Source organism: Nannospalax galili, unplaced genomic scaffold (assembly GCF_000622305.1).
Source record: "Nannospalax galili isolate Female #2095 unplaced genomic scaffold, S.galili_v1.0 scaffold1750, whole genome shotgun sequence".
Lineage (NCBI taxonomy): Eukaryota > Metazoa > Chordata > Mammalia > Rodentia > Spalacidae > Nannospalax > Nannospalax galili.
In genome coordinates, this window is record NW_008329031.1 from 56,467 (window position 1) to 83,976 (window position 27,510).

The window sequence follows — 27,510 nt, forward strand, 5'->3', positions numbered from 1 at the left end:
GTTAATTGCTGGAAAGCTTCTGTGGTACTGTAATGTGGGGACATGCCTAGATTAAAGCTAGTTAACAGGTTTATCAACTAAGGAGATTTTCACAAATTTAGATTCTAGGTCCCACAGCCTAAAATTTTCTGAAGCCAGAAGAAAAGAAAACTTGCTTATCTTGATATATTGTTCCAATATGGTAAAACAAAACAAAAAAAACCCCACACCTAAATGTATCTGTTTCATCCTTTTTGAGGATAATTTAGGACCATTAATGCTGTGTCCTGCTTGGTGGGATGGTAGAAAATCAAGAAGAGGGACCACATAATCTCACACAAAACACATGACATTTTACTTAGAAACAAAACAGGAACCAGAAGGCACTGTGAAGGAGGGGCAGAGTCTAACTCCGGAAGCAGGCATCCAGGAAAGAAGGTCGGCAGACCTAAGTACATTCCTCTGCAGGGGCCCAGGAAGCTATTGCAACAAAATGTGGCTTGCTTATAAGGGATAGAACATGTGTTCACAACAGCGAGCAAAGCATAGCTTCCTTATCAAATCTGAATGTAAGGGACACTGCAGTTGGGAACCTGCAGCTACGTACAGGCCTATCTGCGTCATAGACAGTCATGGCCAGGGTGACTCTGCACTTGCATATGCTAAATATGTTTTTGGCAGAGTGCAAGCAGGCAGTGGTCTCCAATGAATTAACATTCACAGTATCACAACCACTGAGCCATCTCTCCAGGCCACTGAATGTGCATACCACATTGGTTTAGTCATCTGTTGATGGATGTGAGATGCTTCTAGCTTTTACTATTTGAATAATATCAATTTTGGTGTACAAGTGTCTACATTGCAACATTTTCACAAATCTATTCTCAGGTATTTTGTTTTATATAAACTTTGGGAGATAACTTTACAATTTACAGGTCAAATATACATGAATCATAACATTTTAAAGATTCACTTGCATCCCTTTCATACGGTATTTTAGGCAAAATGTCTCTCTACATAAATGGTATTAGGGTAACACCACTGTAAATCTAGTATTTGAAGTCCACTAGGATATTCTATCATGCCAAAGTATGTGCCTTGGTTCCAAGTTTAATAATTTGCTCTTCCTTCCCAAATCATTTTGCTGAAGTGATACACTACAATATGAAAACATAAATCTCTGTTTTGAATCAATGAAAGCAATTTTGTCATTGTAAGCCCTTTTTGAACCCATAACACTTTTGGAGATTTTGTCCTTCTGAGAAAGCAGCTTCCCGTCCTCTGGGGGTTTTCCAGTTGATGCTGCAAAGAGGAGGATTTTCTCATCAGCTCTGTCTTTTACTGCTGTAGCATCATTACTCAGAGACACAGTCTGCGCAGTCAGTGTTCTCCTTCCAGGAAACCTTGAACAAATGAAGTGCCCGTCATAAGACTGTAGGTAGCGCCACCATAATTGAACTTCAATAAACCATATGGCATCATGAAGAACATTACGAGCCTGCGGTCCTTCTTTCAGTTAGTGTTACTTGAAAACTTTTCCACTCCCAGTGCTGTTGCATCACATGCTAAAGACATGCCTGTTCCACAGGCTGCAGAAGACAGTGCCGCCCGTCACTTGAGCATGCAGTGTTGCATATGCACATGCTGCCAGGATTGTTGTTTCTCTAAAGCATATGACTGTGTTCCAGAGGAATAGTTGTCCATTGTGACAGGGAGGCATGGCAGCAGAGACTGCTGGGGCAGGAACTTGAGAGCAGACAGAGGAAGCAGAGCAAGTGGCAGTTTCTTAAGACACACACAGACATGAATAAAAAACCTTTTTCAAAGGGGCTAGAAAGATGGCTCAGCAGTTAAGGGTACTGGCTGAGGACCCCTGTTTACTTTGCAGCACCCACAGGCTAACAACTTCGTAATTCCAGTTCCAGAGGATCCAGTGCCTTCTGGCCTCTGCAGGCGTTATACCAACATGATGAACTTACATACATGCAGGCAGAATGCTCATACACTTAAAAATAATTAAGAAAAATATTAACGATCTTTTTAAAGAAAAATATATGTAGGCATGCAGGCGCATGTCCCAGGGACTTCTGTGTGGACATCAGGGGGCAACTTTTTGAATCAATTCTCTCCTAACTACGTGGGTTCCAGGAATCAAACTTGGCTGTCAGGTTTGTGCGGCAAGGTTTTTACACTGAGCCCTTACTGGCTCTTAATGATTTAAAATATTTTAAATTGTGTGTGTGTGTGTGGTATGAGGTATGTGCATATGAGTGCAAGTGTCCAAGGAAGCTGGAGGCCAGAGGCACTGGTTTCCCTGGCGATGGTCACAGGTAGGTGCTGGGAACCAAATGAGTGCTACAGAAGCAGCACCTGCTCTTAGCCGCCGAGCCACCTCTCCAGCCCCCTCCCCCATTACTTTGTTATTATTTTGTTTTCTTTGTAGCCCTAGCTGGCCTGGAACTCACCATGTAGACCAGGCTGATCTCACAGAGATCTGTCTGCCTCTCTCTCCTGAGTGCTGGGATTAAATGCATGCATCACCAAACCTGGCTCCTCAATGATCTTTTTGAAGAGTTATTTATAATAAACTTTTAAAAAACATGATCCTAGGTTTGTTGCAGAGTGGAGCAGTCAGTAACAGAGTTCCCATATACCACATGTGCACACCTCCCCACAATGGCATTCCACATCTGAGGGTCTTTTGTTACAGTCAATGTCCATTAATGTATTACCAATATTTTTGTGCTAAGTAAAAATGCAATTTCATGAAAAAGATAATTTAGCTTGTAGTCAATCAGAATGCAGAGATCTCAACACACTGATTGCATATTCTCCAGGGGTTGACCCTGAAGTGAGGTTGGTGGATCTGTGGTACTCTTCAGTTTCCCGAGGTTCTCTTTTTCATGATGGCCGCACTGATGACATTAGAGTGTGCAGAAGTTTCTCCAGAGTCTTGTGAAGCTTCATACTGTTTCTTTGATAATAACCATGCTAACAGGTGTGAAGTGGCATCTTGTGTCTTTGATTTGCATTTCTCTCATGACCAGTTGTGTGTGGCAGGTTTTGTGTGTGGCAGGTTTTTCATGTACATTTTGGTCACTGGTATGCTGTCTTTAGAAAAACGTTTGTTCAAGGATTAAGTTTTTTATTGAGTTCCTTATGTATTTTTAGTATTTAATCTCGTATCACATGCATTATTTGTACTCTTATTTTGTGGCATAATGTTATTTTGGATCTTGGTGCTCTTTTGATATAGGCACTACTGGGACACTCCCCTCTTAACACAACTTGCTTCTGCTTGCTGCATATAATTTAGGTCCATTTGGTCTACTGTGAAGTTCAAGTCCTGTATTTTCCTGTTGATTTTCTGAACGATCTGCTGTTGTTCAAGGTATGATATTGAGGTTTTCTACCATTATGGCATTACAATACATTCAGGTGTTTTATATATGCATATACATATATAAATATATATATGTAAAATTGTATCACCTTTCTAAACTGACCCTGTTAATGGCCTGTTTTTCAGTTTTTAACTTAATTTGATTCATTTAGCTTTTTCTGCTCTCTTTTGGTTTCTATTTGCATATGGGAGTATCTTTTCCAACCTTTCACTTCCAAACTTTGTCTTTAAAAGTGCAGCTAAGTGTCTTCTTTTTATTTCTTTTTGAGGCAGGGGTCTCCCTGTAGCCCAGCTGGCCTGGAACTTGCTATGTAGACCAGGGTGGCCTGGATCTCTGTGGGTCCACCAGCCTCAGCCTCCTGAGTGCTGGGATTAAAGGTGTGTGCCACCATGCTTCACTCATCAGTTTCTTATTGGTAGCATGGAGTTTTTGTTTTGTTTTTTTTTAGCTCATTCAACTTTGAGAGTATGTTTATGTATGTATGTGCATGTGTGGCAATTATTTGTCTGTGCTCACCCATGCATGTATGTATATGTGGAGGCCAGAGGTTCAGGATGTGTATTGTCTTTTTGAGACAGGGTCTCCCTGTAGCCCCAGCTGTCCTGGAACTCACTATGTAGACCAGGCTGGCCTTGAACTCACAAGTGCTGGGCGTGTGTGCCACCATGCCCAGCCCAGGATCTATTTTTTTTAAAGATTAATTTTAAAGTGTGTGTGTTTGGCAGGGGGGTAAGACCAGAAGAGAGTGTTGAATTCCTTGGAAGCTGAAGTTTCAGGTGGTCATGACCAAACCCTGAGATGATGAACCCCAACCACTTTATTTTTTGACAGGGTCTCCCACTGAACCTGGAGCTTACCTTTTTGGCTAGACCGGCAGGCACTGAGGTGGTGGGTGTACACTGCTGCTCCCGGCTTCCGTGGGGCTGTGGAGGAGTTGAACTCAGGCCCACAGGTCCTTATGCTCCCATAGCACTTGGCCCACTGAGCCATCTTCCTAGGAATTCAGTGTTTTAACTGGAGGTTGTAGTTCATTTTTGTGTTTTTTGAGACAGGATCTCCATGTAGCCCCAGCTAGTCCAGAACCCGCTATGTACACCGGGCTGACCTCCGTCTCATGGAGATCCACCTGCCTCTGCCTCCCAAGTGCTGGGATGCCTGCACCACCTGACTGGCTTTAGCTCATTTATACTTAAATTTTTATTTTTTATCTTTTAAAAATTTTATTTATTTAGGTTGTTTGAGACAGGGTCTCCCTGTAGCTCCAGCTGGCTGGGAACTCACTATGGTGACCAGGCTGGCCTTGAGCTCACAAAGATCCACCTGCCTCTGACTCTTAAGTGCTTGGATTAAAAGTGTGCACCACCACACCGTTTTAATTTTATTATTTTTATGTGTACACGTGTATTGCCTGCATGTAGGTAAGTGCACTCATGTCATGCAATACCCGCGGAGGACAGAAGAGGCTGTCGGATCCCCTGGAACTGGACTTATGGACAGTTGTTAGCTGCCCTGTGGTGTGGGTGCTGGCATTCGAACCCAGGTCTTCTGTAAGAGCAGTGTTCTTAACCATCTCTCTGGCCCCTATACTTAAAATTTTTAATATACTTAAAATTGAGCACCCTTACTCTGAACACCTGAAATGCTTTAAAATATGAAACTCCCAAGAGTTTATCTGATGACACAAGTATTAATTTCAATTTCCTTATCTGACCTCATGTGATGTTGCCATCAAAAATGCAGGCACACTAAAAATACCATATAGTTACATTTAGGCTAATATATAAGGTATCCAAAAAGCACACGTGAACTGTTGTTTAGATGAGTTCTATCCCAAAGATACTTTATTACATACACGAAAATATTCTAATGTCTAAAAGCTGAAGCACTTCTGTTCGCAAAAATATTCCAGGGGTTTTTGTTTTTGTCTTTTTGAGACAGGGTCTCTAGCCCCATCTGGCCTAGAAGCCACAGAGAGCCATTTGCCTCTGCTGGGATGAGATTAAAGGCATGCGCCACCAGGCCTGGCTCAGATCTTGTTTCTTGTTATGATTAGGTGATTTCTGTAGTAGACATGTTTTTTTTTCTGACACGCCTTGCTTGGTGGTTATTTTTGAGCTACTAATTCGTTATATGACAGCTGTGCTTTTACTGCACCCACTTCCATTTTGTTTACATCCTTTGTCCTTTCAGATTGGTGCAGCAGTCATCTGCTACACTAAACACTGAAACACTGTGAATTCAGCTCTTTACTGTTGCCCATGAGCTTCAGATCTGAATCCACCTGCTGTCATTTTCTTTAGCTTTTGAAAAGCTCCCTCCTTTAACGTTTCTCATAAGGTAAGTGCGGTGGTAGCAAACAGTGCCTGAGCTTTCATTTCGGCGAGTTTTTTCCAGTTCGTATCCGAAGGGCAGCTTTACCAGGTAAGGTCTTCACTTAGCAGCCCCCCGCCCCCTTTTGATATATCATCTTACTTTAAAAAAAATATTTTATTTTTATGTTTTTCCTACCTGTAGGTAAGTGCACCTGTGTCATGCAATGCCCATGGAGGACAGAAGAGGCTGTTGGATCCCCTGGAACTGGAGTTACAGTTGTTAGCTGCCATGTGGGTGCTGGGATTCGAACCCAGGTCTTCTGCAAGCACAGCCAGTGTTCTTAACCACTGAGCCATCTCTCCAGTCCCATCTTACTCTTTTTTAGCCCATCCGGTTTCTAGTGATGGCAAAACTGGAGTTCTCATGTATAATTATGCATCACTTTCTTGTCACATTCAGGATGCTGTTAGTGTTTGGCAATTCGTAATGTCTTGGTGTGTGGCACATGTCACAAAGCAGTGGTCTAAGTCTCAATGACAGCTGAACTCGTACTTGGAAGGTGAACATAAGGCTGTAGGGTCTATGGTACAAACTAGCTTGCTCTGAGAATGTCTCCCATGTCTGAGGTACAGGTAGGTATATTACAGCCTCAGAGGTTAAGTTTGGAGTTGTGTGCATTTGGATAGAGGCCATGGTTTGGGGGTTTAGGGTTACATGCAGGGTTGGAGAGATGGCACCGCTGGCTCCTGGAATAAGTAGTATTTGTGAGGTGGTAGTTGTAGCACTCTGTCCCTGGTGGAAATGATTGTTAGTCTGTTACAAAAGATGCTAAAAAACTTGAGATTACTGAAGGAATTGGTGAATTCAAAGCTGCAAAAATTCCAAAGCCTACGTACATTTTTGTTGTGAAGCTGAACTATCCAAAGATCTGGCTCTGGTAAGAAAGCAGGCCTTTAGTTTCCACTCAACTGTTTATATGTACTAGAGAGATAAACGTGGACATCCTATGTGCAATCAAAAAAGCACTAGACATTTTAAACGGAGAACCAATTTTATTCTAAAAGCAGAGTTCCATAACAAATATCAAAAGCTGGCTGTTATAGTAGAAAAAAAGGGCAACAGGAGTTTGCATTAATTTTTTTCTGAAGATACAAAATTATACCATAATATGTGTTTCCAACTCTCATTTGTCTACATTTGAATAATCCACAAGAGGAATAATCCAAGTGAACTGTAAAATCATAGAGTGGTGTCTGCCTGATGTTCACATGTATATATGGATTGTTTATCTTCAAATACATACACTCTCCAGGAATGCGAGGAAAGTCCAGCTGAAGCCTGTCTAGGAAGACAAACTTGGCTTAGGAAATGTGTTCCCAAGTCCTCACTGTTTTGCATAATTCTTTAATTTTTGTAACTAAAAAAAAAAAACCTTCACTGAAAGTACGAGTATTTGAAAGTAACAAATGAGAAAAGATAAAACTACATGAACCCAAAAATCAGAGGAAACTTAAAATGACAGTCCTTTTAAAAAGTGGTTTTCTATTTTCAAAGTGCTAAAGAAACAAATACTCAAGACAAACTGCAGGCTGGTACTAAAGTACCAAGAACGTACCAAGCACCCTAAAAGGCACCCACCACCACAAGTCTGCCTTGGACACATTCCGTCCGCAGTGTTGCACGACCAGTTAAAGCCACACCAGCAGCACACGGCTCCCACCTGGCCCCATTCAGACAGCTCTACCCTAACGCTTCGTAGCATCCCTCGACTCCGTGCTACCCTAGAGCCGAGCACTCCACATTTCACACTGACTGGCCCTAATGCACAGCAAGTAGAAATGATTCTTGTACATCAAAATTCTTGATACCCTGCATTTTCTACAAACCAAAAGCTAATTATAAAAGCTACTTATCTACAAAATGGAGGTGCATGCTGATCAGGGCATTTCTGGTTCATTTTTATCCTTTTCAAAACTAGTATGATTTACTTTGGCCCTCTAAGAAAAATATTACCTTAGTATTAAGTGACTAAACACCTCTTTTGTTAAAACTTGACCCTGAGTTTGAGTGCTGGAATATAAACTCTAAAACTCGTCCAGAGGCTGCTGGCAACCACTGGAGCGTCTCTAAAGACACTGTGCTTGTTCTTAAAACTAGTGCATCTAAAGGCAACCCCTGTCAGTGTGGAGTAAGGGGTAGGCTAGGGGAACGAGGAAGCCAGAAATTTCCCGACTAAAATAAGAATTTACTCCAAAATACATTTTTAAAAAAATATAAAAATGTCATTTCCCCAGATCTCTGAGTAAAGTTGACAGTGTACAAAAATACAACATTTCCAGCCTGCAGGGTTAGTGGCCCAGGGAGCACTGCAATCCCTGGCTTAGCAACATGGCATCAAGCTATAGTTTTGACAGTACAGACTTCTAAATACTGATTTGGAAATCATATAATGGGGCTTTAAAAAGATATTTTTACATTCCATTACAAATTTCTAGATATGGAAAGCAGCTCTACATTTCTTGAAAATTCACTGAATATAAAACTAAAATTGACAAATGAGTACGAAGCAATCAGTTTCCAGTGGTGACAGTCTTTCACAGTAGCAGATACTCTGCTAGTTTCTACCTATAGTACCAGTCTTACAATTGAGCCTTTTTAAAAAATAACACATTAATATACAGAGAAAAAACATTGACAGCTTAAGTTATTAGTTCAGCACACACTCTCCAGTGAGCTAGTGGGTCTGTAATACAGAGAAGCACAAAGGTACTTCAGGGCTGTATTTGAAGATCATTTTATTTTTTGGAGTGCACGTTCTATTTCTAGAGCAACTATTTAAAACAAAATGCTGATGCTTTCTGAAATTGTGCTTTAGACAGAGTTTAAGTCAATTGTACACTTTCTGCTGCGTGACATTAGTGATTAGGATACAGTTAGCTTTGAAAAGCACTCAATAACAGCACTGCAAGTCCCGAGTGCTGTGACAAGCTCCTTACCTGCACTTCAGTGATGGTGCCTTTCATTTCTGGTCCTATGTGACCAATGCCACACAGACACACTCACAAGAAATAGGGCTTGTCTTGTGGTGAGCACTTACTAAAAATAAATACAGTCATTGGATAAATTGCCTATCAGATCCAAATATTTAAATACCCAGACTACGCCCTTGTTAACAACCTTTAGTTAGGAGGAACTGATGTATTCATATAAATTGCTCATTTTATGCACAGCTTCCTTATGCTATTTCCAAGAAAATAATGTTTTAAACTAATAATAAACCAAATTGAGAGAGCTGTAGTTTTCTTGATCACTGGATTTCTTTAAATGATGGCATCGTGTTCATCACTGTAATATATAAAAAGTTAAAATTATTGGAAAAGCATTATTTGTAAGGAAGGTAACAAGAATTTCAATCTTTACAATCAAAATTGTCATTGCTCTGCATAAAGTTTTATGTACATCCAGGATACTGTAGTGGTGAAGGCTGTCAAACAGGCCTATACTCAAATCTTAGCTACCATAACTTCCTTTAAACTATTTTTTTTTCTTTTAAAAGATTTATGTATTACATGTATGTGATGTGCTCTGTGCAGTGCCCATACAGGCCAGAAGAGGGCATCAGATCCCCTGGAACTGCAGTTACAGGCAGGTATGTGCTGCCATGTGGGTGCTGGGAACCAAACCTGGGTCCTCTCAAGCAGCATGTGCTCTTGACATTGGAGCCATCTCTCCACCCCCTAGTCTAGCCCTCTTTAAAATCGCCATGTCAGGTGTGTTACACACGTTACATACATATCAGTAAGTCTTAAGTAATCACCATCTCATTTTGCAGAGGACTAAAAGATGAACTATTTTTTTAAGGGGGCATTTTTGAGACAAAGTGTAGCCCAAGCTGGCCTTAAAACTCATGGCAGTCCTGCCTCAACAGTGCTGGGATTACAGGCATGTACCAGCTATTTCAGAGTGTGAGCTTTTGACCACATACACACTGTCACCTTTTTTTGTGTAAGCCTAGGAAAGCACCTTGCTAGTCAACAGCAGAACCAGACCCAAAACTAAGTTAGGCTGGGGAAGACAGGGACATGGGTTTGCGCTCAGTGGGTATCAAGTGTCCATTACGCAGGATGGTGAAACCCTCTCTACAGCAGTATGCAGTATGCCACAGGAACTGAAAAGCGTGTTGGCATAGTTCTCCCACGTTCAAGTTCCTATCACAATTTAAAAAATGAAACGCCCACAGTTTGTCTACTGTTAAGTCCTATTTCCACTCTCCATAACTCTAACACAGGGAACTAAAATTTTAAATTATGAAAAAAATTGGAAATGCTCATTAAATTAGATCTTTTGTGAGTCAAAAATCCTTAGTTGTGGAATGACATGAGTTTTCATAGCATCAAGGAACTACTGGCTTCCAAATTAACTTTTTAAAAAATATATTTTTATGTGTATCAGATATTGCCTATATGTAGGTAGGTGCACTCGTGTCATGCAATGCCTGCAAGATGGCGTTGGATTCCCTGGAACTGGAGTTAGGGATGGTTGTTAACTGCCTTGTGGGTGCTAGAACTCAAACCCAGGTCCTCTGCAAGAGCAGCCAGTGCTCTTAACTGCTAAGCCATCTCTCCAGCCCCTCAAACTTCTAAAAAATGTAGTGCTAATTAAATAATAGTTAAATTTACAACACAGAGCTTCCTCATCCAATAGATTGTAAGCTGTACTATATTAAAATGTAGAAAAGTAAAAAATGGAGCTTCACAGACTTGGTAAATGCAGTTTTTTTTAAAAAAAATTTTTATTGTTTTTATTTTATGTGTATGTGTGTGTAGGTTAAGTGCACCCGTGTCGTGCAATGCCCATGGAAGACAGAAGAGGCTGTCGGATACCCTGGAACTGGAGTTATGGACAGTTGTTAGCTGCCATGTGGGTGCTGGGATTCAAACGGATGGGTCTTCTGCAAGAACAGTGTTCTACTGCTGAGCCATCTCTCCAGCCCCCATACTTGCTATTTTTAATGAGACGCACTGAGCTCTGTGTGGAAGTAAGAGCAGCAGCTCAGAGCCAGCTACCAGCACAGCCCTGCCAGCACAGGGATCCAGGCTCTGGCTTCTCTCACAGGGCATATACTATTATCTGGTCATGTATATGTGAAGGAAAAACTTAGCCCATAAAAGCTAAAATTATGAACTTAGTTTAAAAATGAAAAAAAAAAATTTAAATCTACTTTCATTATTGAAAGCCATACCACTATGTATCAATATAAAAATGAATGGCATTAAAGAAGTAAATTAACTTAAAACAGTGTACACCTACTGCTTAAATAGTGAAAGCTACCAGTTAAAATAAAAAATGGTGGCTTTAAAATAATTCAAGCTGAGGGGTACATGCCTTTAGTCACGAGGCAGACGCAGGAAGATCTCTGAGTTTGAGGACAGTCTGGTCTACATGGCGAGTTCCAGACCAGCTGGGGCTACAGGGTGACCTTGTCAAAAAATGTAAAGCTTTTTCTTTTTTTTTGAAATAGGGTCTCCCTATAGTCCCAGCTGGCCTGGAACTCACCATGTAGACCAGGCTGGCCTTGAACTCACAGAGTTCCGCATGCCTCTGCCTCCCTGAGTGCTTGGCTTAAAGGCATATGCCACCATGCCCGGCAAATTTTAAAACATTTTTACACCAATTTTATTCAGTGGACCTTGCACTAGCTGGTTTGGAACTCACTATATAGTAGCCACTTACCTCTTCTCCTGAGAGCACAGGTATGGACCACCATACCTGACTTATGAAATATATTATTTACAGTAACTACTATTAGCTGGAAAAAAAAAATCAGGCTGTCAGAGGAATTTTTTTCATGTCTGACTTTGTCTTAAAAAGCAAAAAGTAGGTTTTACCAAGAACACTCTTTAGAACCAGCTAACATGCACAGTACCTATGTACTGGGGTCAATAGGCTAAGCCCTGGTATGTTACTTCTGATGATTAGTGGTAAAGCCAGTAAAGCATGTGCTGAACTTTGGTAAAGCAACACTTGAGCCCAGGTGGAATGCAAGCATGCGAACAGGCGTGTCTGCTCACTCTCACATGCAAACATAACCCCAAATCGCACATAAGCATAACACAAAGTCTGCCGAGCTCAACCCCGGCCTGACTCTGGTAACTGGTCTGGATAAAGACACACAGGAACGGCCAAACTTACATGCTGCGATACCGAATGCCTCTTCTTGAGTAATACACTCTGCATCCAATGTAGAAAATAGATAATGCTCCCAGTGTCAACACAATGCCGCCCACAAAGCTGCCAGCGTCAAATTTTGGTCCTTTACTTTCCTTAGAATGAATAGTTGCTGTGACTAGGAGAGAACGAGCTTGGGTTAGCTTTGTCTACTTGAAACGTTTTTCATTTTGAACTCTGAATTTGTACTTAATACTTGAGTGAGGGTGAAGAGAAATTCAGGCACAGATGTTTCTGTATTTTTGCAGAATGCTAACAGATGTGGCATTTTACATACTAATTTACAGCACAGAAAAAGTCAGTTACTTTAATACATACTTGCTGAAGATGTCAGTAAAGTATTGTGGGCTGTGGTCATTGCTGATGTTGATGTCTGCATTGTGTTTGGCAGAACACTTGCTGCTTTGGGTGTAGATTTTAAGGCAGTGGAAGTCACATTTGGTGAGCCCCGTGGTGTCGACATTTTAGCAATAGTTGCAGGTTTCATAGTGACACTGCTTGACACAGTGACAGTGACATTGCTTGAAACTGAAGTTGTTGATGGCTTCGAAGTACTGTTCAATTCACCTGTGTGGTTGGATACCACATGTTCGATGACAGGCTCTGAAAAAAACATGCCAAGAAACAATTAGTTTCCAATCTAGGGCAAAGACCCTGCTAACCTGTTACTTTTCACGATCACCAAGAGCAGGCAGCAAGTCCGTCAACAAAAGCAGGGCACAGTCAATGCAGGGAGTTTTGCATAGGGTTGAGTTCTTTCAACAAGGAGAGCCTTCACTATCTCTGAGGTGTCGCATGGCACTCAGATGCAATCACATAGGATTTCAACTAGTATTCTCTTTGGTCAGGGTCCTTGTATGCAGCCCAGGCTGGCCTCAGAATTATGGTAGTCACTACTCTGAAGCCTACCTGAGTACTGAGATTACAGGTGTGTACCACCATGACCCACAACACATTATCTCTTGTCTAAAGGAATAAACAATGAATGTAAAGAGTTTGACGTTCAAGCTTCTCCGCCACATTCTCTCAAGAACTTGGGAGGACAAGAGGCAGGCTCCAAGCCCCAGGAGGATATGGACAAGGGTGAGCTACTCTTTATAAGGGTAAAAGACAACTTCCTGGGATGAGTAAGCTAACGAAAGGCCATGAAATCAAAGAGTTAGGTGGAAATTTCATGCTGGTCATAACTGTCCATAGCTGGAAGGATGTTTCTGAATGTCTCAACTCAAGCCAGTTTTAATGGGAGTCATCAATGAGGTTCACAGCACCAACCCCTCAGCTCTTATTGTTTGGTGTGAAATACTATGTGCACAAAAAAGAGGCAGATTGTCAACACTCCTAAAATAAAACCCCTAACGTTCATTCACTAAAGGCTTCCCTTGGGGAACATAAAATATTCCATATGACCAAAAGCAAATGTCCATGTTTATGATTCATAACCTATTTGCTTTGAAATTCTATAACTGTTCCAGCTCCAGCTACTTAGGTTATTCTATCCTCCAAGAATCTAGGGAGCCAAACTTTTAATGCATCTTTGAGCCTTCGATATGAGATGACTATTTCTCTCTTCACTTCGATGTGAGATGACTTCTCAGTTTCTGTCTCCGAGTTAACTGCCAGCTGTACTTAGCTCCAGGGTTGCCTATATACTCCCATTTTATTCCTATGTCTAAATAGTAAAGGGGTTTAATGTTAACCACTGGCTGCCTTAAAAACAGCACACCAGACTACCCTCTCCCTGCACAAGATGACATTCTTTAGACTGTAGACAGTCACATGAGCAAAAACGGGAAGGTATTAATATATTAGATCTCTACTCAAAAAATCCAGTGTACCACACAGACAACTAAGTAACTGAAAATTACCAAAAATTGCCAAACACTCCAAAGAAGTTCTGAAGCCAGGAGGAGGCTTGCCTGGTTCCTGCGGCTCAGCTCCTTGCTCCACTGTCTCTGAAGCTGGGGCCGTGTGGCATGCCACGGGAAGGTGTCCACTCCCACCTCTGGTCCACGGAGAGGAAGAGAATGCTACTTCCCAGCTTGAAGGAACTACCCAAAAAGCCCACCAGCGCCTTCTGCACTGAGAAAGGGCTGGGGCCGGGACCAGGAGCCAAGCCTACAGGAGAGGCTGGCCCACTTCCATTTACCTGTCGTAGTTTAGGTGGCTACTTTTGCTGGCAACAGTGAAGGTTTGATTTTGTTTAATAGTCATGTGAGCCAATCAGACACCAGGAAAGCTGGTGGCTTCCCAGGAGCTTATACCCAAGAAGTAGAGAGAGCAAGCAAGAGGGAGCCCAACAGGCGGGGCGCTGAGGATACAAGGAGTGGGTCTGCCAGAGCCTCCCACAGAGAACTCAGGAGAGTGCTGACCACCGAGCAGCTAACTGGCTTTTCCCCTTAAGCCCTCTGGGACTCATGTCTGTATTCCAAAGACAAAGCTATGGTCATGGAACCTCTTTGATTAAACCTCTTTTCATCATTACATTACTTTAAGTGGTGTACAGGATGGTGGCCAAAGCTAGCCCTTTGGAACTCCCAGGGCAGGAGCTTCTGCCCTAAAACTCTGCTCACACCTGTCTGCCAAGAAACCCTGATGATTACCAGCAAGACTATCACAGAGCCATGGAAGGTTCTCTCCCAGGCTCAGAAAGAAGCAGACCTACTGACAACCTCACCTTCTCTCATGCTGCAGTCCTAGCAAGCCAGTGTGCTGGGCCTCAGGGCTTCATTCACTGGCACAAAGCTGTCTCTGCAGCTGTGCAACTGGTGCTGGCCACCGCCTAAGCTGGTTGCTTTACAGATCTCTGAAACTAATTACAGGGAGATTAACTAAGTCAGTAAATACTTGTCAAATCAGCCCTGAAACTTGTTTAAAAAAGTGTGATCACCTCCAGACTTCAGTCAGATGCAAGGTCTTCGTGATCTTGGCTCCTGCTTTCTCTCATCTGACATTACAAGAAAAAGACGAAGGGCTCCACACACCCTCCTCCCCAGCAGTTGCACATGCTGGGGACATGGTCTTGGTTCCCATCCCTCCCCCTCGAATCCAGTTAGTCTCTGATAAATCTGAGCCTCCATTTCTTGAGCCGTCTCCTCTACCACAGCTGGATGTGTTTCTAGCCACTGGGGGTAGAGCTCAAACTGAGATCATCCACTTCCCTCCCTGCTGGGACAGCTCAGAAAAGTTACCATCCTTCTGCATATATAAAGTAGTGGTACAGCAGGGCTGGAGGCATTAACAGAGATAACGTATTTTCTGGCACTCAGCACAGGGCGGGCTATAGCAGGGGTACTCAGTGGCATTTATCTAAATCATTAGTTTCATTAACTCAACTCCCCTGTGACAGAGCTGCACTGTAAAGCTCTCTGAGGAGTAGAACAGGCACAGTCATGTCTCCCACTTCCCAGCCTAGGACAAGTGATTGGACATTTCAGTTCATGATGCAACTAGCTAAAAAGAAAGTGGAGTCTCTTACCACTTGCTGCAGCTTTCTAACAAGGTTGATCACAGACTGAAGCAGTCTCCTCACCCCACCCTGAACCACAGAAAGGTCCTCATCAACATCTGGGTTTATTCCAACTATCTCAGTGCAGGACAACTGTGGCACTGAGACAACTTTCCTTAGTCCCACAACCTTCGGTCCTCAAATACCTGTCACCCCTACAACCTAATATTCAAAGTTGAGGGTGACAACGTGTTTCCCTCAGGGCATCAAATACACAAATTCACTCCAATTGTAAAAACTCTGGGTTATTTTTAAATGTTGGTAGCAGCTTTCCATTCCCATTACAGCTGTAAAAACACAGCTACTTCAGACACGACCATACACTTCTGGTGCCAGTGTTTTATTCTAAGCACAGTTTGTATCTTGAATAAATTACAGCATCAGATCCCTGGATTTTTTTAAACTATGAAGACCCTGAGATTCTCTCTTCTGGAATGACGTCTTCTGTCTTACTCACCAACCAAAGTCAGTGGGATCCCAGAACTACTGAAATTTAAAAGCAGAGGAGAAACCTTCTTACTAGCCACGTGTGGTGGCCCACACCTTTAATCCCAGCACTTGGGAGGCAGAGGCAGGTAGATTTCTGAGTTCCAGGCCAGCCTGGTCTATATAGTGATTTCTAGACCAGCTGGGGCTACAGGGAGACCCGGTCTCAAAAGACAAAAAAAAAGCCTTTTTACTACAGAGTCAACTAACTGGCTTATTTTGAAACTTCTAAATTCAAACTGCTTGAGTTTTGTGTGTATGAGTGTTAATGCTTGTATGTATGTAAATGCACCTGGTGACTTGCTAGTGCCTCCAGAGGTCAGAAAAGAGTGTCAGATCCCCTGGAACAGAGTCATGGACAGCTATTTAGCCGCCATGTGGGTCCTCTGCAAGAGCAGGCAGTGCTCTTAACTGGCCATCTCTCTAGCTCCTCAAACTGCTTGAATTTAAACATAACTGAAATCTAGTTTTTTGTTTTTTTTAAAGCTAAAACAAAAACCTAGAAAAATCTATACAAAAAATTAGTCTAGGTGGAAACCTGGCCTTTTAGGAAGGAAATGTTTATTTTCTGAATATCAAATATATCATGATTTAATCCATCTACAGGATTCCATTACTATAAACAGGATGTTTGCTTCTCTGATAAGAACTGAAAGAGAAGCATTTTCAGTCAAAGCAATTCCTAAAGATCCTGAGAGCTAGAACGTGATTTGTCAGGCCTGCTAAGGAATTTGGTCTGAGACCTCTGCCCTTTGGTAGGATAAGGCTGAGACCTTAACAGACAGCCTATTCCAACCTCCATTGGTGTAGTCGCTGAGATCTCAGCAGATCAGAGTGCCTGTTCTGGCCTCCCTCTGGCATAGGGGCCGAGAACTTGCCCTGAGAGCACCTGGATCCTGCCTCTATGTGGTGGTAAGCATCCCCAAAATGCGCTGTACCCAACCCCCTAATTGGGATTAACTGAGGCCCCTTCCCAAGGCCCCTGGGCAGACCTCTGCCCTTTGGTAGGATAACGCTGAGACCTTAGCAGACAGCCTGAGAGGGCCTGTTCTGACCTCCATTGGTGAAGCGGCTGACATCTTGGCAGATCAGAGAGTGCCTGTTCTGGCCTGCCTCTGGCATAGGGGCTGAGAACTCAGCGGACTGTTTGAGAGTCCCCAAATCAGCTCCCCCTTAGGGAACTTCCCAAATTTTGCTTTGAGTTCCTGCTAGTAGGGGTCCAAACCTCAGAAGGAAGCCTGAGTGTACCTGACTGGAACCTGACTTGGGCTTCTCTGTGAGCTCCTGAATAGCTGATCTGAAGCCTGATCAGTTCCCTCCAAAATAAAACCTGGACCAACCGGCTTTATATAACCAATAAGAAAACCACCAAGGCACACCAATAATACAAACAGGAACAAACTTCAACTTAATTTTCATATCAGAATCACAAACAACAAAAGAAATTTCACGTGCCAAAATCACAAGAATAAAATGGAAAGCCAAAACTATGTCCCCACCAGTCCTGTAGAAGAGTTCTACGAGGAGAACTCCCTAGAGATAACCCAGGTCACAGAATTTAAAAGAACAATCGTAAACATGATCAAGGAATTCAATGAATTTAAAGGAATTTGGTCTGAAAGGAGAGGGCTCATCCCCACAAGCCTGAGGGGGAAGATGCTGTATACAGTGCCTGGCTGCCCAAGCCAGTGAGAGGCCTGGAGGCCCAGCTGGCCAGGTCCATTAATCAAGGTCCTAGCACTGTTGTGATCTGTTACTGGTCTGGCTAATTCCATTCCACCACCACAGCCTCTCCACAGTTACCCTATCGAATTACAAAAGGCATGAATTAGTCACAAGGAATGAAACAAGAGTGGTATGATTTCCCCTACCCCCTGCTCAAAACCCTCCAGTCTACTCTGCTACCTCACTGTAACCCACTCCCTACACTAGCAGGCTCAGTCTCAGAGAACTCTAAATGCTCATTTAAGTGCCTTCTCCACAACAGACCTGATGCCTGGAGGCTCTGCTGACAGCCTCACCTGCAAGTTCACGGTCCAGTGACAGACAAGGAAGAACAGTCATGCTGTGGCAGGCAGGGACCAGGCAGTGTCCACCACTTCTCTAAGTATCTCCATCTCGCTTTTTATCAAACTCCTGGTTTTCAGTCTTCGTAGCTCTTAACTACTATCATTACTTTTAAAATTAAGGTACCTTGAGGTCAGAAAGATGACTCAGTGGGTAAGCCTGATGGCCTGACTTTGATCCCTGGGACTCGCATGGTGGAAGGAGAATCGACTCTGGCAGTGTTGTCTAACCTCCACACACACACCATGGCACACCTGCACACCCACATAAATAAATGTAATAAAGTTTTCCCACCACGTTTGTAATGGCCTTTCTAGGTTAGGTAGAAAAGAAAGTTTCTTCCTCGCTTTAAGCCTTGGTGTGCTAATGCTCAAAGTTTACTCAGTGTACATGTTAATAATGTGGGAATTACTAAGGAATTATTTACTAAGTACTTAGTATAGGAATTACTTAACTGGGACCTGGATGAGCTGGCAAAGCTGAGCCCTGTGGATTCTACATTTTTCTCTTGTGTTACCAGTGTGCATTTACTGAATACTTAGTGCTCATTCTGTGCCAAACACTTTTCTAAATATTTTATAAATATTAGTAATTTTCCTAGGAAACAAAGGCATAGAGAGGGCAACTTGCCCAGCTACCAACCAAGATCTGAACTTGGGCAATCTGACTGAAAGTCACTGCAGTCACCAGTAGGCCATCAGCCATGAAGTGGTGCCACAAAGGCAAAAGGCTTCGGCTGGAATGAGGGTGTCACTGTGCCACACTAACCTTTCGCATGGTCCCAGCTATGAATGATGAATCCTGTGAACAGATTTTAGGTAGAAAAAATGACACGCTCAGAACTGTTCTGAGCAGTTAATCAATTCTGGCTAGGTGTGCAAACACTTTGATGTTTCAAGTTCCGTGAAGAAATGCTGCCAGCTTTGCTGGAAAACAGCATAAAGCGCGACAGGACAATGGCCTCTCACACCCAGGCCCACCACTGCATTGTCCAGCAGGGCTAAAGTAGGTGAGAAAGCACGTCTGAAGAACAGTGTTGGAGCTGTGTGTGCAGCGCTGTAGGCTGTGCAGATGGTGCTGTCACTCAGTTCAGGGAGACTTACGATTTACAGACTAAACACATAACAGGCAAGTGCACCATGCAGCTGCCACAAAAGAATGTGGTCATTAACAAGCTCAAAGCAAAACAAAGACATAGTCAGTGAAAGGACCATCTGCTCCAATGTCAGCACAAAGAAACCCCTAGAGGCGACAACTGTACACTGTAGTACCCAGTGAGTGAATTCAGTGTGGAAAGGCACTAAGTTGTGTTTTTGCTTTATGTTTTTTGAGACAGGGGCTAGCTATGTAGTCCAGGCTGACCTGGAACTTGCTATGTAACCCAGGCTGGCCTTGAACTCACAACCCTCCTGCTTCAGTCTCCCAAGTACTGGGATTGCAGGTATGAGCTGCCATGCCTGGCTCTGGCTCCAGAAAATTTATCAGTTAATACCCAGCAAAGGAAAAATGAAACTTTGCAATACCGAAAATTTGCGCATGCTTAATGTTTTCTAGAAATAGCACCAGATTTTGGATGGGGGTAGCATGTGCAACATGCAGTGCTATGAGTTCTTCATGTTTCCAAAACTTCATGTGATTCTTAAAATAGCACTGGGATGCTGGTTTACAGATGAGAGAACCCATCCAGAAGGGTCAAGCACATACTCCTGATTCCTATGGATGTGTCTGTAAAAAGCACCTGAAGAGAGGTCTTTCGATGCCTCCAAGCCTGGTGCTAATGCCACTAGTTTTGCCACTTAATGCCATTTAAACATTTCATAGTTTACCAGGGAAAACCATCTGAATTCCAGCGTCTGCCATATGGTATGAACTGCAAGCACTGACACTAGTTTCTCTGCCTGTTTCCACTGCACTAGAATCACCATCAATAAACATGTAAATACTTAATCACAAATGTTAGAAATACAAAAGGTCAAGTTTTTAAAATTTTTTAAATCACAGTATCTCATAACTTTTATTTTTGTTTTCATGCTAAGGGGCTGACCCTACCAGAGAGCTGTACCTATAACCTCCTTTAATGATTTTTATTAATACTGACTGCATACCAAAAAAAGTGTCAATAATAATACAAACAGCAGTGTTCTCATTAATTTGATGAAGAAATACAAGTCTGCCAATAAAGACCAAAGTGTGTGCTGCTTTTCACAGTATAAACTTTATGCACCTAGCACCATGCAAAATGTATTTTCTGTCATTTGCTTTTTGTATTTAGTGTTACTCATTTTTTAAAGCATTTCAACCCTTTTTATTCTAAGTGATATTTTACGTTACACAGGTTTGTACATATTCAGGTTTTTTTGGTTACAAGAGATCTATTACTTCCTTGGGTCCTCAAACCTCAATAACTGCTGACCCCAAATCCTACATGTAGGAACCTAGTTAAATCTTAGCTCAAACTCCTAAAGGTGTACATTAGTTCACCACAACACTGCTCAGAAGGACTAATTCCACACTGAAGGGGTAGGGCTAAGGAAGCAATCTGCATCGACGCCACAGAATATAGTACCAAGTATGATACGCTTAAAATCATGTCTGTAGGGTTTGAGAAGTGGTTCAGTGGGTAGAGGAACCTGTCACCAAGCCTGAAGATCTAAATTGGGTCTCTGGCACCAACATGGTATATGGAGGGACCTGACTTCTGCAAGCTGTCCTCTGGCCTTCACATGCCACCCCCAACACATAAAATGTAAAATACTATGAAGTCTACGAATTCTTTGATATCTGCCCTCCACGCTGAGGTCTAATTCCATTTCCCTTGGGGACTAGGGATTGCCTCCTAATAGAGAGCCCGGAGGAGGTGATGATGGCTCAGGACTTCTGAGGGAAGGCTTCCACACAACTCTCCAGGACCAAGCTTTCAAGGAAGCCGGCCTGCCACTGTGCTGTGAAAAGACTCAAGCAGCCCTACAGACAGCACTTTGTGGGAAAACCCTGACCTGCACCTACCCACCACAGCCGCCCCAGAGCGAAGTGCTATACCCAGGCATGCCCTCTGTCTGCAGCCTCAACTCTGACCCTAGTTACTGCCAACTACTGATACACATGGGGCATTACGCAAGTATCACTTTAAACTACTGAGCTCTAGAGTTCTGCAATCAATAGTTTAATACAAGCAACCCAATAACACCCACTTCCATCAAAGGCACATTACACCACGTTAGCGTACGTCTGTTCTGTGCACTCACACGAACAGTGGTTATTTCCACAGTTACTGGGGAAAGAAAGAGAAGGACAAGATTTCTTTCTAAAATTTTGCGGTAGAGGCTTCTGCACCACTTGGACATCTGGGTGCATGCTTCATTAATGTCTACAATTGCCCAGCTGCCCATAAAGCTTTAAAACAAACAAGAAACACCCTAAACCAACTGACTCTCATCTCTTGTAAAAGAACAAAATTACTTTAATTTTAGACATACTTTCAGCAAATTCTATTATGTGGTTTCCTAGCTGACTGTGGATCAAAAGAAGCCAACTGAGGGTGGAGTGGGCAATTAGAGGGAGGCATGATGCTGGTACAGAAGACAGACAGTTGAGTCTATCAGAAAAAGAGACAAAGCTAAAATAAGCCATCTGAAGCCACTTGAATGGAGAACAAAGATCACTGCGAATGCAGAAGCCTCCAAGGATGGAAATGCCTCACAGGGCTGTGACTATAAAAATATGCCTAAAGCGGCCAACAGCTTAAGGCACGCCACATACACAATTTTATCATGCAAGAAACATGGGTCTACCGGAGGATTTCTACTGTCATCCTATAGGCTAGAAATAAACTTAGGAAACGGGTGGAACAGGGCACAAAAGACCCTGAATTCCTTTCTAGGAGTTCAAATTTGATTTATGAAGATAATACTAATTTCCTGACTTTACAAACAGGTATGGCAAAATTTGAAGTAGGCCCAAGACGCCAGTCAGCATGAAGTTCCCTGTGCCGCCCAAGGCAGAGAGTGTGCTCACCATGCTGCTTGCTCAGAAACAGCCTTACTGCAAACAAGAGTTCGCGTCTACCACAGATCTCCGGGAACACTGAACAGGCAGGGAGCCCATCTTTGTGAAGATGAAGAGGGATGAAGAACGCCCTGGTTTGTATTAGATTTTATGTTCCAGAACAGGACATGCTATTTGTGTCTCCTTTTTCGTCAGTTAACCATGTGAGATTCTCAAAGGGTCAGGCACGTTAGAAACACAGGCTTTGGTGTCAATCAGTCCTCAACTCTTGATTGACATTCTCTGGTACCTCTTGAGGAACTCCTCATCTCTAAAATAAAGTAATACTTAAATCCTATGGCTATTATGTGGAATGCAAAAAACGGGGGTGAAACGCTGTGTACCATGCATTGTGTTCACAGAAGTGTTCCACTGTTACCACCACAGTAACGCCCGGCCTTGTACAGTACTACAGTGAGTGAACTCACAAGTACACTGCAGGCCATCATCTGCAGCAAGTACCTACAGATCAGAACCTAGACCTTGGGGCTGGAGAGATGGCTCAGCGGTTAAGAGCACTGACTGCTCTTGCAGAGGACCCGGGTTTGATTCCCAGCACCCACATGGCGGCTATGAACTGTCCTTAAATCCAGTTCCAGGGGAATCCGAAGCCCTCTTCTGACCTCTGTGGCATTGCATGATATGGGTGCGCTCACATACATGCAGGCAATACACTCATACACATAAAATAAAAATAATAAAATACTAAAAAAAAAAAAAACAAAAAAGAACCTGGACCTGTGATATACAGCCTGGCTTGCCCTTCGCCTGGACTCTAGTTCCTCATTTTCCTTACCCCACACCCTTTCAGACCTAGTTCAAATGCTGTTTCCGCTACAGTTTGCCTTCTTGAATTCCATCTCCTGCTCGGGGCACTCATCTGTGCTGTGTGTCTGTCATCATCACATTTACTGTGGCCTGTTACTACAGCTCCTTTGGGTCTTATACCTTCCGGCCGGACTGTGTGCACTCTAGCAGGTGGATCCATGCCCAGTTACATCTCTATAGCTCCCAGTACTTGGTACTCTGTCCTATGTCACTGGGGACATAGATGGACAAAATGAACATCTGTTGAGTGTGGCTGTAACAAAGGACTATCCAACAGAGAAGCAGATTATCACCACATACCAATCCTAACGTCAACTGGATTTTGTAGCTTTGAGAGTCTAATGAGAGTATCCTGATCAGAATCTTGACTTCTGCATCCCCTAAACACTGAACTTAGATCAGTCTCAACAACACCTCTTCTATGCACAGAGCTCTTGACGTATGCCAGTCGCTGTTTAAGCATTTTACCTACACCAACTCTAATCCCTGTAACAACTCTATGAAGCAGTACTAGAAGGAGACTGAGGCACAGACATTGTGACCACAGGCAACTTCTTTTTTGTCTGACTATTAGAGTAAAAAGAGGGACACAGCGCTTGGTTAACACGTGTACAGCCCCTCATTTCAACCATCGACGCTGAGAAACGAATGCTAATAAAAAAAATCTAATCAGTAAAAAAGGAGGGTTTTTTTGTTTTGTTTTTTTTTGTCTTTTTGAAACAGGGTCTCCCTGTAGCCCCAGCTGGCCTTGAACTTACTATGTAGACCAGGCTGGCCTTGAACTCACAGAGATCCACCTTCCTCTCCCTCCCGACAAAGGCGTAGTTTTTTAAAATCATAATAACCAAAGAGAATTTATACCCCCTGCTTTCTGACTGCTGGCCCAGCTTCACCATGGCCCTGACTGCGGCCATGGTGGCCTGTACCCCTGTGAGCCCAAATAAACCCTTTCTCCCTTAAGCTGCCTTTGTCAAATATTTTATCACAGCTACAGAAAATCAACTAATATAATATTCTATAAGCAATTCCAACTAATCTCAAGTTTTGAGCTTCCATTCCCTCTAACCAGGGACAAAGTCAAGCTCCACAGGCGCCCTGTCTACAGGTACCAACCAAGGCCAGGTCTCTCCTTGACTCAGATCAACTGCTTTTCAGATAAATGATAAGATTTCAAAGCACATGTAATAAGGTTTCTTTATAAATAAAATGGCTGGGCACAGAGCTCAGTGGCAGAGCACTTGGAGAGCAAACTTGAAGCCTGGGCTTGATCCCTAGCACCCTAAGAATCAAAAGGCCTCCTGTCTGACAAAGTTGACCTTTTGTATGTTTAGGTGTGGGTAGGATTACTCCTGTAATTCTAGTACCAGGGAGGCTGGAGGCAGGAAGGTTGCAAGTTGGAGGCCAACCTGGGATTCACAGTGAGAACTTGTTTCAAAAAAGCAAAACCAAGGACTGGAGAGATGGCTCAGTGGTTAAGGGTATGTACCGCTCTAGCAGAGGACCCGAGTTCAGTTCCCAGCACTCACATCGGGCAGCTCACAAACATCTGTAACTCCAGTTCCAAGGGGATCTGATGCCTCTGGTCTCTGTAGGGCCCTGCACTCATGTGCACCCCCCCGCCAATACAGATAATTAAAAATAAAAACAAAGAAACAAATAGTTTAAGCAAAACTAAAAAACATATTTAGAATCAATTTGTTTATAATAACTACACCCCACTTAAAGAGTTCACAACTTGTTTTTAACAAGTGCTGGGACTGAACTCAGGGTCTCCTGCATGCTAGGCAAGTGTTCTAAAACTAGCTAAATAAACCTACAACCCTAAATTTTCAGTCTATTACAGAAATTACAAAAAAAAATGCCTTTGACTTCATAATATGGGAAAAAATTACAAGTAACATCATGTGCAAATATTTCTGCTGAGCCTTTTGTTGCTATATGACAAAGAAAATTTCTTTACTGGAGAAAGAAGGTAAAACTGAATGAGCCTGAGACATAATGCTTAAAAAGGTTCTTACTAGCAAGACAGACCTCGAGCTGAACAAGGTTCTCAGGTGACAGTCTTCCTACAGGCACACCAAAGTGAACAGCTTGAACGTGCTCACCTTCACAAGAGCTAAGGAAATCAGTTGCTATCATTTCAAGATAGCTTGTTATACTCAAAATGTATTTTTTAAATTTTTTATTATTTTTATTTTATATGTATGTATGTATTAAATGCACGTTGGTAAGTACACCTGTGTCATGCAATGCCAGTGGAGGACGAAGAGGCTGTTGGATCCCCTGGAACTGGAGTTACGGACAGTTGTTAGCTGCCATGTGGGTGCTGGAATTTGAATCCAGGATTTCTGCAAGAACAGTCAGTGTTCTTAACTGCTGAGCCATCTCTCCAAGCCCCCAAAAGGTATTTCTTACAAGCTTCATGGGGGGAGTTAGGGGGGGAGGGAGACAAATCAAAACTATGTAATGGGAAAAACCCAAAAGTAGTAAGCAAGGACTCTAAATACTAGAACACCAGTGATAAAATACTTACAATAAAAGCTGGGCATGGTGGCGCATACTTTTAATCCCAGTACTCCAAAGGCAGAGGCAAGCAGATCTCCGTGAGTTCAAGGCCAGCCTGGTCTATATAGCGAGTTCCAGGACAGCCGGGACTACAGGGAGATCCTGTCTCAAAAAAAAAAAAAAAAAAAAAAAAAAAATTGCTATAGTAAGACTTTACCTATGAGTGACTATCTTCAACGTAAATGGATTAAATTCTCCAATTAAAAGACACAGAGTGACTAAATGGGGGTGGGGGAAAATCCCAAATCTATATCCAACTAAATGGTCTTACAATAAACTAAGCTCATCTCGAAGAACACATGTAGACTAGAAGTAAAAGAGAAGACATTCCATGCAAAGGGATGAGAGGGCAGCAGTTTATCAGGTAAAATTGTGTCAAAACAGGACAACGAAGGGTGACCATCACATAATGATAGAGGGGCAATGCAGCAAGAGGGAGTTAATAGTTCTAAATACCTGCACCCAGACTGGAGCACCCCACACACATAAGGCAAGTATTAACAGACCTAAAAGGAGAGCTAAGACTTCAGCACAGCAACAATATGCAGCTTTAACATTCAACTTTGAGCAACAGACAGATTATCAACTTCTGAGTAACTAACTACCCAGAGGCAAAATGAAGAGGTATCTGCCATCCCATAGCTACTGCAGCACTATTCACAACTGCCAAGAAATGGAAACAACCTAACTGCACATCAACTGATGAACAAAGAAAATGTGGTACAAGCACAAAATGGAACATCACTAAGTCGAAAAGAATGAAATCCTGTCATTCTGTGGTAACACAGATGGAACTGGAGATCATGTTACATGAAACAAACCAGAAAGACAAGCATCACATGATTTCACACACATGGGGAATCTAAGAAGGCTGATCTCAAAGGCCAGACATGATGGTGTGCACCTACAGTTCCAGCTCCTCCAGAGGCTATGGGCAGTAAAGACCACCCAAGCCCACAATCTGGAGAAATAGGTAGACCTTACAGGACTTTAATAGAAAAGGCTGTTCTCTGCTCTTAGAGGGGACTCAGGTTCACGTCCCAGCACCCATGTGGGGCGCTCACCTGAATCTAGTTCCAGGGGCTCTAAAGTCCTTTTCTGGCCTCCATGGGCACCTGCACTTGTAACTCATGTGCTTACCCCTACACAGACACACACGCAATGAAAAATTATAAGGTTGATGCTGGGGCTGGAGAGATGGCTCAGCAGTTCAGACCACTGGCTGCTTTTCCAGAGGACCAGGTTCAGTTCTCAGCATCCACATGGCAGCTACCAAACATCCATGACTCCAGTTCCAAGGGATCCATGCCCTCTTCTGGCCTCTGTGGGCACTGCACTCTGGAATGCACCTACACGCAGGCAAAATACTCGCACACAAAAGTGACTAAGGAGCAAGCCAGAAATGATTCATTCTCTTTCACTTTGGGGAGTCACCGGATCACATAAGAATTAACAGGGATGAGCTAGTTTTGTGAAGGTTAGTGCTGGTGTCTTAGGATTGAAGGGGTCATGGAGAGAATCTGAGGCTTTGCACCCCAAGAGGCAAGAAGAGGCCATTGGTGAAGGTGTAGTCTCAGTTTCAGTGGCAACCCCAGCGTTTTGGAGATGCCGGGACCATGGGACGACCACCAAGGACAGGGGCAGGTGTGGAATGGAGCTGGCCTGGGTCTGCAAGACGAGCTGAGTGTGCTGTGGACTGTGGAGTCAGAGCAGTGGAGCCAGAAGATCATGAGTGAATCCCAGATGTCCAGCCTTGAGCTAATTTGCTGAACTTTGGTTTTGCTTAGGTGTGCCCGGATTCTTCCCTTTGAAATAAGACAGTACTTGTTTTGGATTTTAGAGAAGCCCACCCACAGTTGAGAGTTTTAAAAGAGACTATGGACTTTTAGGTGTTTGGATTTTTTTAAGGACTGTGGGGTTTTTAAGGTTGTACTGTCTTATGTTGTGATATTGACATCATATCTTGGGCACAAAAATTGGAAAGTTTTTGGTTTAATAGTGATTTATTTGTGTGTCAAGTTGACAAGGGGTCAATTGTGATGGATAGCTTTAGTGTCAACTTGACACACCTGGGTTGAGGGAGCCTCAATC

At 42.9% G+C, this 27,510-nt stretch overlaps 1 protein-coding gene across 1 annotated transcript in view; it reads right to left on the reverse strand.

Moving 5' to 3' along the window:
• Positions 1 to 6,728: 6,728 nt before the first annotated feature.
• The window catches only part of Tmem123 (transmembrane protein 123), a 32,753-nt gene continuing 11,971 nt past the window's right edge, over positions 6,729 to 27,510 (reverse strand). The window contains exons 3-5 of the mRNA XM_008829885.3: positions 12,243 to 12,527; positions 11,889 to 12,042; positions 6,729 to 9,041 (exon numbers count right to left, since the gene is read on the reverse strand). Coding sequence (XP_008828107.1) covers positions 9,017 to 9,041; positions 11,889 to 12,042; positions 12,243 to 12,527 — 464 coding nt within the window. The 3' untranslated portion in view covers positions 6,729 to 9,016. The remainder of the gene's footprint in view (positions 9,042 to 11,888; positions 12,043 to 12,242; positions 12,528 to 27,510) is intronic.